The 13057-nt window shown below is 30.1% G+C and overlaps 2 protein-coding genes across 5 annotated transcripts in view; both read left to right on the forward strand.

The window, feature by feature from the left end:
* Positions 1-13057, forward strand: part of CtBP (C-terminal binding protein) — an 84690-nt gene that overhangs the window by 26244 nt on the left and 45389 nt on the right. The gene's annotated exons all lie outside the window — the stretch shown is intronic.
* On the forward strand, positions 9216-9680 carry LOC136974341 (uncharacterized). The gene has a single exon (XM_067269196.1). It carries the CDS (start codon positions 9216-9218, stop codon positions 9678-9680), a length of 465 nt encoding a protein of 154 aa, XP_067125297.1.

Genomic DNA, 13057 nt, shown 5'->3' on the forward strand with positions numbered 1-13057 from the left:
ATATATATATATATATACACACACTATCTGTTACCTGTGGTTTTGCCTGCTCGGATTTTGCAATTTGATAGAAATAATCTTCCCTTGGTACTTCACTAAGGTTCTCAATCATTAGTTGTTACTAATTTGGTAAAATTACTGATTTTTGTTTGTTTCAAACTATGGACTGCTAATGCACCTAAATTCAAGTTTCAATTATTATGGGATTCCAAGATATGATAAATCTGAGCTTAATTTTTTTCGAAACATAAATGACGTTAGCTGAAACTCTCTAAGTTTAAATAAATAATAAAATGTAAAAATACGGAGCATTCACAAGATAAAACCTTTGTTGTTGTCTTTTCCTTTTCATCGTTGTGCACCATCGGAAATTACAAAAATTATGGAGACAACCTTTCCTTTTAGGCTACTGCCTCTGCAACAAACATGCAAAAATGGTAAAACGTCCTCTGGTGTTTTGCCACTATCACAACAATATTTTTTAAAAATTAACAAAGTAAAATCATGGCCGACATTATTTCAGACACCATAGTAATTATTTAATTTATAACAATCTAAATATATAAAATTCTCACACGTGCAACAAATGTGGGTCGTATCAACTTATACTAACTTCTAACTATCTTACAATTAAGGAAAATGGAAAAAAAGCAAAAGGGACAGGAAAGGAATAGAAATACCTGGGGGTTTTCGTAGTGATGTGCTCTTGGATAGGACACCACTTCGAAATTCTCCTTTATTCGTGACCCTCTTCTTGTCGTAGACCTTTTGTCTATTCCTAACTTTGTTGTTTGTCCTCAAGGTTTTCTGTCTGTAGTCTATTTTCTTTCTAACTTTTTTGGCACCTCTCAGTCTCGGATCGTCCTTCTCAATGTCTGGAGCACTCTTTTTCCCTCCCTACTTCTTCAAGCTTCTCACCAAAAGTGACTCTTTTTCTGTCCGTTTGGCCCCAGGCCCCACACCGTCTTTTGTTCTACTTATTTTCGTGGAAAAGATAATCCTACCCAAGGGCAAAAGAGTTAGACAAGAAAGTTCTAGAAGGAATTCAGAACAAAGAAACAGGAAGGAAGGCTAAGATTAATTCAAATAAAATATACAAATATACAATATCATGGCCGACGGCCACACTATGATTGAACAAATATGTAATAACAAATTTGAATTTAAACGGTTTGAACATTTGGTTAAAAAATCGTAATACAATTCAATTGTATTGTAAAAAATCGTAATACGTAAATATTATATGTTTGGAATGTAAGTTATTACCATCAGAAAAAAAAATCACATCTGAAATAGAACAGTAGAAGTCGTTCTTCCGATTAAGACTTAATGCTCTCTCTTCCCCACAGGGGAATTTCGAAAAATCTCTTCTTAGTGTGCATTTCTATGATGTATCCTAACTGTATACCTGTATACCAAATTTCACCACATTAGGTTCATTGGTTTACTCTGGGCAATGAAGAATCAATCAGTCAGTCAGTCAGGACAAGTAATTTAATGACCATGATTTTGATGCCCCACACACTCCTGATGAGAACATATTTCGTGATCAGACAAATATGTTATAATTTTTGGGGGAAAATATAGAAGATAGAATACCCACAGCTTGTATAGAACTTCTGGTAACATTTGAGAAAGTTGGTTGTTAAATGACACCGAAAGTCACATTCTCCATTCTCACTTGAACATCTTTCCTTAAATTGCAGTGCTTTAACAATGAACATGGTGAGTGTTTCTAATGGTAAATTGGAAATATGAAGAAGAGATGCAGGTGGAGTGTAGCAGTGTTATCTGAAGCATGAAACTACTTAAAGTTTAGTGCAAATGGCAGCAAACAAACACCAGATTTAACACACATATATATAATATTACTAGTATTGTGTTAGCATAGAATTATGATATCGGAAATATTGAAATGTTTTGTTTTTCAAAAATGAGAGCTAGTCTTGACAGATGAAGTGCATATTTTTATTCAGGGGGTTGGAATCTATAAGAAAAAGTATTTTTAGTTACTATAGCACAATATGCAGTGGCAGATTAAGCACTTTGTGGGGCCCAAGCACAACTTAGCTTTGACATCCCCTTGTTCTAAATACTAAGTAATGCTATCAAAAATCCAAAATTAAAACTGGAAAAGATAACTTGTAAAATGAAAACTTTTCATGCTTTTGCTGGAAAAGTGTGAAAGGTTTTCATTTTACAATGCTACCAAATCAATTTATAACTTAATTTAAAAAAATACATCAATGGGTTGTATAACTTGCCCAGCAAAAAAGTTAAAATTGTATATGGCACCATCTATTACAAGCTTTTATTATAAAAATTTTTATATTATTAATTATTATAAAATAGAAAATAGCTTAATTTTGGGATAGAAACAAGTTTTTTTAAAAAAAGAATTGTAAATGCCAACAACGAGTGCAATCCCACTCAAGATATGACACATGTAAATCTCTATATTCCCATCCCCTTAACCTTTAACCATCAAAATTTGATAGCATTGATGCCCCTAATATATAAACCTACCTGCAAAATTTCAGAAAGTTTTGTAAAAAACACATGAATTTATTGCACTTTAAAGTGGGTAAACAAAATTGTACCTCTCCATAAACACACACAAACATCCATTCATACATAAAGGAAAACCCCCACTCTTTTTACATTTCTTGTTTTAAGGTTCCACAAGTCTAAAAAGGTAAAAATCTTGGGTGATCATTTTTTGACCGATTACCATACTCTCTCTGTTACATATAACAGTAGGGAAAATAAAATACTGATTATTAAATTTTAATATTTGATGGTATGATTCTAATTATTGACTAAAATGCAGTGGATTTTACTATTTTGAATGGGTCCCTTGAATGATATAATAGATGAACACTTACTTTATGATGATTCCATTGCAAAAAAGATGATACTAAAAACACTAATCACACCAAATTCAAGTTAAGAACTTTTTCATTTTTTTGCACAATTTTCAAGGGAAAATCAATTGCACTTACTTGATTGGATAATAGGTATTGTATGTAAATGCACAAAGAATTTTAAATATCACTTATTACCTAAGATATTTGATCATGGTTGAAAATTAAATTTTATTTTTCAGTTGTTGAGTAGTAAAAACTTACTAAGCTGTTTACTGCAAATTGTTTTGAAGATGGAATCTCTGCCCAAGGTTCACAGAATGTATCTCCTTTTGAAGCTGCTAAGTTTTGGAGGTCCCTTACAATCAGATCCTCAAGTACACACTTCTTGTGTCTGTGTGGTGATTGGCCACTGACAATATGATTCAAAAAATTTGTAGAGCTTTTTAATCTGTCCTACAACATAGTTCCACAAAAATATGTATAGCCATAATTGAAGTTCATTCTATATCCTAATTTTAAATATTAAATTCATAAAACAAAAAGACTTGATTAAACTAATAGTTCTACTAATATAAACATTATAGCTTTATTTTATAGTACAGTAGTGTACTAGAAAGTGTACAGTTCAAAATTTATAATGGTGTACAAGTCTTTCTAATGCTGAAAGACTTGTCGTACTTGACTTTTATTATATTATGAAGTATTTTACTGATAGCAAAGTAACAATTCTGCAATATTTATCTGTTATAAATATAGTCTGTTTGAGAATAATGTAAATATATAATTTTAGTATTGTTTACATCTGTATAAAAAATGAATATCCATTAATTTCTTACATTAACTAGCTTATTTCTAAAAACAATTGGTTAGGATATGTAGGAAATTTCTTTTTTAATTATTAAAAATATGTGGTTTCTTATGGGCTAATTTGGTAAAAGTTAAAAAGCAATAAAAATATTTTTAAAAAACTTTTCAGCTCATCTTTATATCTTGTAGTAAAAGTTCAGAAACATTATTAAAATAGTATTTTCCCCTGCTTATAGTTTTGCGTGATTGGATTTGCTGTTTTAAAATAAAATATTTCTCATGCCTATTAAAATTACATTTAGATTGAAGCTTTTATCATCTGCTTTCTGCAAGGTCAAATTTGTCAATTACTGTGATGTAATGAATTTAACTAAACATATCTTACTGCAAAGTTAAAGTAACAAAAACAATAAAAAAAAGACAAATTCATTATATTAAAATAAAATCTAAATAACTAAAATTAATTTTTTATAAATTTTTCTTAATTTCATTAATAATTAATTATAAATAATATAATTTAATTATAAACTATAAGTATAGCTTAATATGACTAAAAGAAGAAGCAAAATCCTTAAACTAAATTTTTTAATTAAAATTTCTCATGTTTACAACTGTAAAAATTGCAAAAAATTGTAATTCAACAAATCATTACATTTGGTTTGGACACACCCAGTCAACTTTATAATTACTTTATTTACATGAATGACTCATAACTCATTTATATAACCATAAAATAATAAAATTTTTATTTGTAAAAAAGCAATAGAAAATATTGTTTATAATTATCTTTTATGATTTGAGCTGAACAATAGAGATTAGAACTGAGTCAGTCATCTTGGCTATGTTGTAATGGTCAGAAATGCATTTATTTTCTTAATTTTTTATGTTATATTTTAAATATTTTTATTGTACATTTATAATATCAAATATTTTATGCAGTGTATAACTATAAAGTTTTTGTGTATATAACATGCTTACATTAATTGATAGTTTAGAAATATATTTTTGTCTTGGCATGTTAGACTATGGGAAATCTTATAATTTCAGGCAAAAATTTAAAACATTTTGTATGCTATGGCACATAATTTGTAGGAAGAAGTTTTATTGAATAAGTTTTCTTTCTGTCAATTAATATGGATTCAACACTTGCTACAGATATTTTTTTTTTAAGGAAATGTTAGTTATTTTACAAAGTTATTTCTATTTAAGTATTTATGATTTTTATTTTTGTGTGTATACTTTAATTTTTAATTTAATAGAATGTTAAATTTTTTAAATATAGAAAAAACTTCAGCACTCTCTCTTGTTCTGCTAGTAATGTTAAAAGTATAAGTTACTAAATTTATCATTGCCAGATTTTCAGTTTTTTTAATATTTGTTTAAATTAACATTATATTTTTTAATAATTGTATTTACTTAAGATCTCCGCAATGCATATTTTATAGATTATTTTAAATAATTAATCAAACACACATTGTATTTGAGTCTGTAACACAAAAAAAAACTTCACACTTTGTTTCTAGCAATTAAATTTTTGTGTTACTGATTTTAAGTAGTTCTAGCTTTGAGTGCAGAGAGTATTTGGGTCTATTCATTCACTTGAAATTTGTTAATATTGTATAAGTATTAACATGTTTTAGTTAGAATTCACATTTAGATTGTCATTTATAGATTAAAATAAGAGAAGTATTCATTCTAATTAAAACTATAGTGTTAAAACCATTTATAGTGATAGACAACTTTTCCAATGTAAAAATTTTCAAACTAAAGCACATTTCATATTGTTAAGATGATATAAATTGTTTTAAAATTTATGTACGTAGTGAAATTAAAAGATTTATTTATTTATTTTTTGAAAATCTATTGTGAATTTATTTTTGTATAGATATAGATATACTTAACAGAATCTCACCTTTAAGAAAAAGAACAGACTTAGAGCCTAACAGATTTTATATGTATAGTTTTTTCTTAAACTGACAATGGAAAACAACTTCCTTATTAAAAATCACCTAGTCAGTTATTTCCTAAAATTGGAAAAAGTATTTCAGTAATTATAAATGTAATTAGAATTTTTAAATATTCTGAATGCTCATTCAAATATGAATTTATAGGTTTTTATTATTGTTTGATGTGAACTTCGTAGTCTTACTGGTATAACATAGCAATAATTAAACCAAGAAAGATACCAAAATACATATTCTTTGATGGTTTATTTGTATCTTGGTAAACTTCATTAAATACAGATTATTTGAAGTACAGTTTATAGTAGGGTATTAAGATTTAAGTATATTTGTAATAAAGCAGTTCATTAATGAATTATTATAATTATTTATAATCAATAAATAATCTGTTATTTTTTAATGGTAATTCATATACATATGCTGTGAATATGAATAGTGAAGCTACATACATAAATATGTAGTATTATGTAGCTTAACTGTTTTTATTCAATAAACAATTAAGCTAAATAAAACATACAACACAAATACATATTGTACTTTTCTGAAAAACTGTATTTGCCATAAACCATAGCACTACTACTCAAACCTTTTTAAATGCAGTATAGTTTTAATTTTCAAACATTTGTTTTTTTCTGTCTTGGAGAAGGTCATTTAAGATGACTGGAAAAACATGAAAATTAAAATTATACTCTATTTTAAAAGTTTGAGTAGTAGTACTGTGGTTCATGTATTGTGTTTCATGTAGCTCAGTTGTTCTTATTCCATCTTTTGCACTTATATGCAATTATTTTTTTACCCATCAATGTAACAGTATGGTGATAAATATTTTCATAATTTTTGGCTACAGAATGCATAGTATTAGGCACTGGTATATAAACTGTATAGGATAAACTCCAACAACACAATAATAATAATATAACAGCTACAGTTTATTTATTTATTTTTTTAATATTGTTCAAATAGTTATTGAATTATTTTCTATTGATTCATTTGAGATATATTCATTTCTGTCATGTCAAATGAACATGTTTCTTTACATTGATTATTTAAAAATTATGGTTACATAAAATAATCTATATTAATCTGTATGTATGTATGCATGTGTATGTATTGTTATATGTGGTTTTGACTAGTGCAGTTTTCAGATAAAGTGAACCTTATTTTTCCTAGTACAGTGTTCTTATTCAGATAATGTAGTTTCTGCAGATTCTTCAGCTTTTATAGAAAACTATAAAGAAAAAACAAGCAGTAGCAACTGTGCAGGCAACACTTTATAAATATTTTGCTTAATTTTTAAAATTTCTTACTTTGTTTTCTTTGGATTACTTTAGTAATTAGTCTAAATTTGCTATAATCAATCTTTAATCTTATTTTCCAATTTGTTTTGATTTTTGTGTGCAGCTGCACTGTACTTGGTATAAAATCTTTAATAAATTAATAATTCTTCAATAAAGTACTTTTTACAAATTTAATTTTTTCATTTTTCATATTTTTACTTCACCCAAGTGATATAAATATAAAAATTTATTTCAGACAACTTTTTAATGACCTTATCCACAAATTAATTTATTTTCCATTGTTTGTTAACTTCAATATGGGCTGCTTTGATATATGAGGTATACTTAATGAACCAATTAACTTCTTAAATCAAGGATTATCTGTATTTGTATTAGCATTGATCAAATTAAACCTGTTCATGCTGTGTCGTGTGACATGATAAACATATACCAATGACAAGAGAGGGAGAAGATCAATCATCTTGCACATTTTGTTTTTGGTGTAATGAAAACATGGCCAGAGTTATTTGGAATCTGTCCAAGGTCAAAATGTGGTGTCACCATTTTGAGCCAACCAGTAGACAAGCAAGCATGCAATAGAAACATCCCAGATTACCAACACAAAAATATTCAAGTCACAGGCCTTTACCTGTAAGGTTATGATGACTGTATTTTTACTTTCCTTTTATATATATATAGCAGAGGAGAAGTATGGCATTGGTCAAAAAATAACCCCCTCTAGATTTTTACATTTTTTGGCTCAAGACACCTTGAAACAGTGAGAACTGCAAAAAATTTGGGGATTCTTTTTCTGTATGTATGAATGTTAGTATATGCATGTGTGTGTGGGGAGGCACAATTTTGTTCACCTTGTTTAAAGCTTCATAAATCCTGTGCTTTTTGTTGAAAATTTCTGAAATTTTACAGAGAGGTTTGTTTATTAGAGGGATCTATGCTATTAAATTTTGGTGATTAAAGGTCAAGGGGTGAGGAGACAAAGGGGGTCATATTGCCAGTAGGGTTGGACTTAATGACGATTTTACAGGTTATTAGCATTTATGATATTATAATCTCTCTATGCACCGGAACTTGTAATAATAAAATAAACCCTTCTAACCTTTTACCCGGTGTCGTTCTATTTTTAGAATCGCGTCGTTAACGGCCTATTCGACGAAGCCTGAAGAAGAGCCCAGGAGGGGCTGTGAAAAACGTTTGCGATTCTGTAAATAGAACGACGCGATTCTAAAAATAGAACGACACCGGGTAAAAGGTTAGAAGGGTTTATTTTATTTATGATATTTTATAAAACCAAACTCTACCCTGAAAATTAAGCTTTTTGCCATTTTATAATAGTTAAAAATATAAAAAATTTTAAAATAAAATATGATAGAGATGGTGCCACCAAATGCTTCCAGCAGAGTTAAGCAACTCGTTGCTGGATTTTTGATATTTTGGGGTCTTTCCTAGTGGACTTTAAAGACCTTCACATGAGCATTAATGGCAACTGCTACAATGCAATATTGGATAAGCTGCATAAAGCCATAAAGAATAAGCAACCGGGCATGCTATCATGTGGTGTAATTTTGTTGCATGTTGCACTGTGCAGGATGCTTTAGAACAAAAAAGTCGGGAGGTTCTGCACCATCCTTCCTACAGTTCTGATCTGTCACCATGTGACTTTTATTTGTTTGGACCTTTAAGAAAAGCTTAAGGAACAACACTTTTAACTTTGATGCAGAAGTCAAGGAAGCAGTCACTTAATGGTTCAAGGACCGACCAACATCATTTTTTGCAGACGGTATCCATTGTCTCTCCAAGCAGTGGGATGTGTGCTTGAATGTCTATAGTGACTTATTTTAATGAACAAAAGTGCATTCCGGCATCCTCAATATTGCTTTGTTCAATTATGCCAAACTGATGGATATACTGTTTCATTTGTCTTAATAAATTTACTTGTATGGGCTTCATTTTATCAATACTTGTATACATGTTACATCAGTAGAATGTCATTACAATAAAAAATATTTATGAAAATTTTAGTTTAAATAATAATCTATAATTGGAGTATAATGTAGATGTGGTCAGACCTTGTCAATAGGAGCCATACACTGGCTATTAGAAATATAAGAGCAACATCCTCTATACAGGGTGACAATAATTAACCTGTACAAAGTTTGTAGCAATGCTGCACCTGAACTTTTTTACGTCACCAATTTACATACTATTGTTTAATTCTCCATGATTTCCTGCCCGTGTAGATGTACTTTCGATGTAATAAGGGTTAGTTCTTTATTTTTTTAAGGATGTCGAACAAACGTTGTGCAATTTTGGAGCTATTCTGGCAAGGAAAGCATCAATGTGAAATTGTTCGTCTGCTTGGTGTTCCAAAAATGACAGTCTCGGATGCAGTTCAGCGACTCAAGGAGCTTGGCCATGATGGTGACCATCCTGGACGTGGAAGAAAGTGCACTGTTAACACGTCTAGGAACCGCAAGATCATCACAAAGCGAGTTGATCGACATGCGAAGGTCTCCATGAGAAAAATTGCTTGTGAGATCAGAATCAATCGCAAATTGGTGTGGTTAATGGTGAAAAAGGAACTCGTACTCAAGCCCTACAAGTTCCAAAAGGTTCAGCTCCTCACTGATGAAAACAAGTGCATGAGACTCCAAAGATCCCGTCAACTCAAGCATCGGGCTGCAGGTCGACAATGGGAGTGCATTCTCTTCACAGACAAGAAGCTTCTCTCCATACAACCATCAAAATGACAGGAACTGGTCCGCGGAGACTCCCGGACGCTCAGCCGTCATTGAACATCACTAAAATCCAATGTCAGTCATGGTTTGGGGCAGAATTTGTGCAAGCGGCAAGAGACACCCCTTGTTTTCGTCAATCAAGGGACCATAATCAATCAAGACGTGTACCACCGTGACATTCTCGAGGCCATAGTACTTTTGTGGGCTCAGCAGCATTTTGGCCATGCAAAATGGACGTTTCAGCAGGACTTGGCGCCGACGCACAGGGCGAAGAAGACTCAGGAGTGTGCAAGGCTCATTTTCCTGATTTCATCTCGTCTGCAGAATGGCCACCATACTTGCCGAATCTGAACCCAATAGACTACAGTGTGGGGTCCATTTTGGAGGCCAGGGCCTGTTCTAAGCACCACAAAAGTTTGGAGTTGCTGAAGCAATCCTAGCACTGGGAGTGAGACGAACTGTCTCCAGAAGAATGCGGCCCATCGCCGAGAATTTCAAAACGCATTTGGGGCTCTGCATCAAAGCAAAAGGAGGCCACTTTGAAACTGGCTGAATATCTGATTAATACGTAAAGTATTGTCACTGATTTATGCTGTTGTTTTGCTAATTTTCATTTCTTTAATAAATTTACGATGCAAAAAATTTTACGGGTTAATTATTGTCACCCTGTATTATATATAGTTAAAGTACTATTATTGTCACTGTTCTAAAGTAAATATCACTATTACTTTACTAATACTTTACAACTAACTAGGTAAAGAATCATGTAACTCTTTCAACTTTATAAATGTACTCTAAACTTTCAGTTACCTGTTCGGCATTAAAGTTGCAATTTACACTTACATTCCCTGTGTATATTACACCAAATAATAGTCAGAAAACTTGTAAATATATAATATTTTTGTTAGTAGTATGTACCAAGTTTATAAAAAGAAATTGTATAAGTATAAAACAGCTTAGAAACTGGATTATAATATAAAACTTAGTGCACTCATAGAACCTATAACCAGTGTGATATAAAAAAACAAACAAATAAAGGATGCAGATATGCATAAAAATAAATCCTTGACTTAAAAACGGATACTTACATTTAAGATGAAATCAGTTCCAGCCTAGGAAGAATTAAAGATCACAAGAAATTTCTTGAATTGGGTTTACTGAACAATCTCAGTTTAAAAATTATGAAGAAATTAAGTGTGCTTATGTAGAATCAAAGAAGAGTATTCATTGTTTATAAAATTTAAAACCAAAAATAGAATTTTTAATAGATATTTCAAATGTTTCAAAAACAAAATAACAATAACAATAATAATTAAACTTCAGTTCCACCTATTAGAGATTTAAAATCTGATTCATATTTTGTTTGATAGATTTTGCTAAGAAAAAGACTGTTAAGGCTAAAAGCATCACAAAAGCTTTAGACTAGTGATGTAACGAATAGTATATTTGGCCTCAGCCGAATACCGAATATTCGGCTAGGAGCGTGGCCGAATACCGAATATTCGGCCAGGAGTGTGGCTGAATGGCCGAATATTCGGCCAAACTATTCGGCTCGATTAACGCACGTATGAAAATTGGCGCACAAACCTCATTATGGCAAGGATTGCGCACTCTGCTCTCTATTGGACCGCTGTCACTACGATTTTTTCTTCCAGTAGGTCTAAATTATTTAAATTAATTAATTAAATTATAATTATTAAAGTTAATGTGAGATGGAGCCTAACGTCTACCTCTAGTGCCGAATTGGTTTATAATTTATGTAATAGCCGTAAATAGCCCGATATGATTCGGCAGTTGTTGGTATTTAGATGTAAGTTATAACTTATAAGTTATTTTATTTGCAATCGATCTTTTTAACACTAAAATTTTGTTTTTACTACTGAATAGTGCCCTAAGGATATACTTTAGTGGGGACATATGGTCTAGTTTCTGCCCAGTTGTGGAACAGTTCAAATATATTATTAAGGGTTTTCTATTTGTGAAGTTTTGTGATATTTTAGTGCTATTGTTTTTGTCAATATTTTTAAAATTAACATGATTTCAAATGTTATCTTTTGCATATAATGAAAAATGCCCATTCTTTGCTTTATATATAAAATAAATTATATATTAGTTACTCATCTTCTAGAAATAGATAAATAATTCTTTCATTAAATACGATAAGTTTCAATAAAACGTTTCGTAAATAATTTTAAAATATCGTAAAAAATATAAAAATATACGCAAATACGAATATAACATAATTAACTAAACAATAATATTAATGTCTGATACATTCTAACCTACACACCATCAATACCTTAAGATATCGGGCTAGATAAAGGCTATAATATTATTTAATTACGAAATAATTTAATACTAGAGTTAGATGCTATTTCTTATTAACTTTAATAATTATAGTTTAATTTTCAGCATTAATAAAAGTTACGAAAATGATTAATTTACTGTGTTTTTGTTATTTCTTACTCCTGTTTTTAGGTATTCGGTATTCGGTATTCGGCCGAATAGTGATTTAAATATTCGGTATTCGGCCGAATAGTGAAAATAGGCCTAGGCCGAATACCGGGTAGTAACCGAATATTCGTTACATCACTACTTTAGATATCTTGTCCAATTGTAAGCTTTTGTGAATTGTATACATTACTTACCATTTTTGTATTTAATTAGTTGGTATGTTGAAATATTGATTAAATTGTAAATTATTTAAATTATAATTTCTCTTTTTTAATTTTCTTAGATTATCTCCATTTAAATTTTTTAGGCAAAAAATAAATGTACTGTTAAAGAACTATTAATCTGTAATATGTACAGTACATCATAATTAAATCTTAATTCAGTTAGATAAAAATAAATATTTGTAGCTCTATATTTGAACATTGCTAATTTGTTAAATATTTAATATTTAATGCAAAAGTTATTTACACAATATATTACAGTATACAGAGTGGGCCAACGAAAACGAAACGGCAGAGTGTTCGTGTTCGTCCAAGCAAATCGCTCGGACAGGTCGATTTTATTCTCGAGGGGACATCTTATGCAATAAAGTTTTTGCGAATCTGAATATTAACTAAACAAACATTTTTTTTCGAAATAAATGTTTGTTTAGTTAATACAAAATAAATGAGTTTTTAAAATTTTTGTTGTCTGTTGTATTCAGAGTCAGAAAAACTTTATTGCAAAAGATGTCCCCTCGAGAATAAAATCGACCTGTTTGAGCGATTCGCTTGGACAAACACGAACACTCTGCCGTTTCATTTTCGTTGGCCCACCCTGTATACTGTATTACATATGTAATTAATAAGAGCAAAAAGAAAAACTATTGAAAATATGTTGTATATATTTTCTATAATGTTTTTCTGTTTTTATTATGTAATCATGTGTTAAGCAGA

The sequence above is a fragment of the Centruroides vittatus genome, unplaced genomic scaffold (assembly GCF_030686945.1).
Source record: "Centruroides vittatus isolate TY-2023 unplaced genomic scaffold, ASM3068694v2 contig_347, whole genome shotgun sequence".
In the NCBI taxonomy this organism is placed as follows: domain Eukaryota; kingdom Metazoa; phylum Arthropoda; class Arachnida; order Scorpiones; family Buthidae; genus Centruroides; species Centruroides vittatus.

Bases quoted from the DNA above. Each gene is read 5' to 3' on its own strand.
- LOC136974341 (XM_067269196.1), top strand. From the start codon at position 9,216: ATGTCGAACAAACGTTGTGCAATTTTGGAGCTATTCTGGCAAGGAAAG.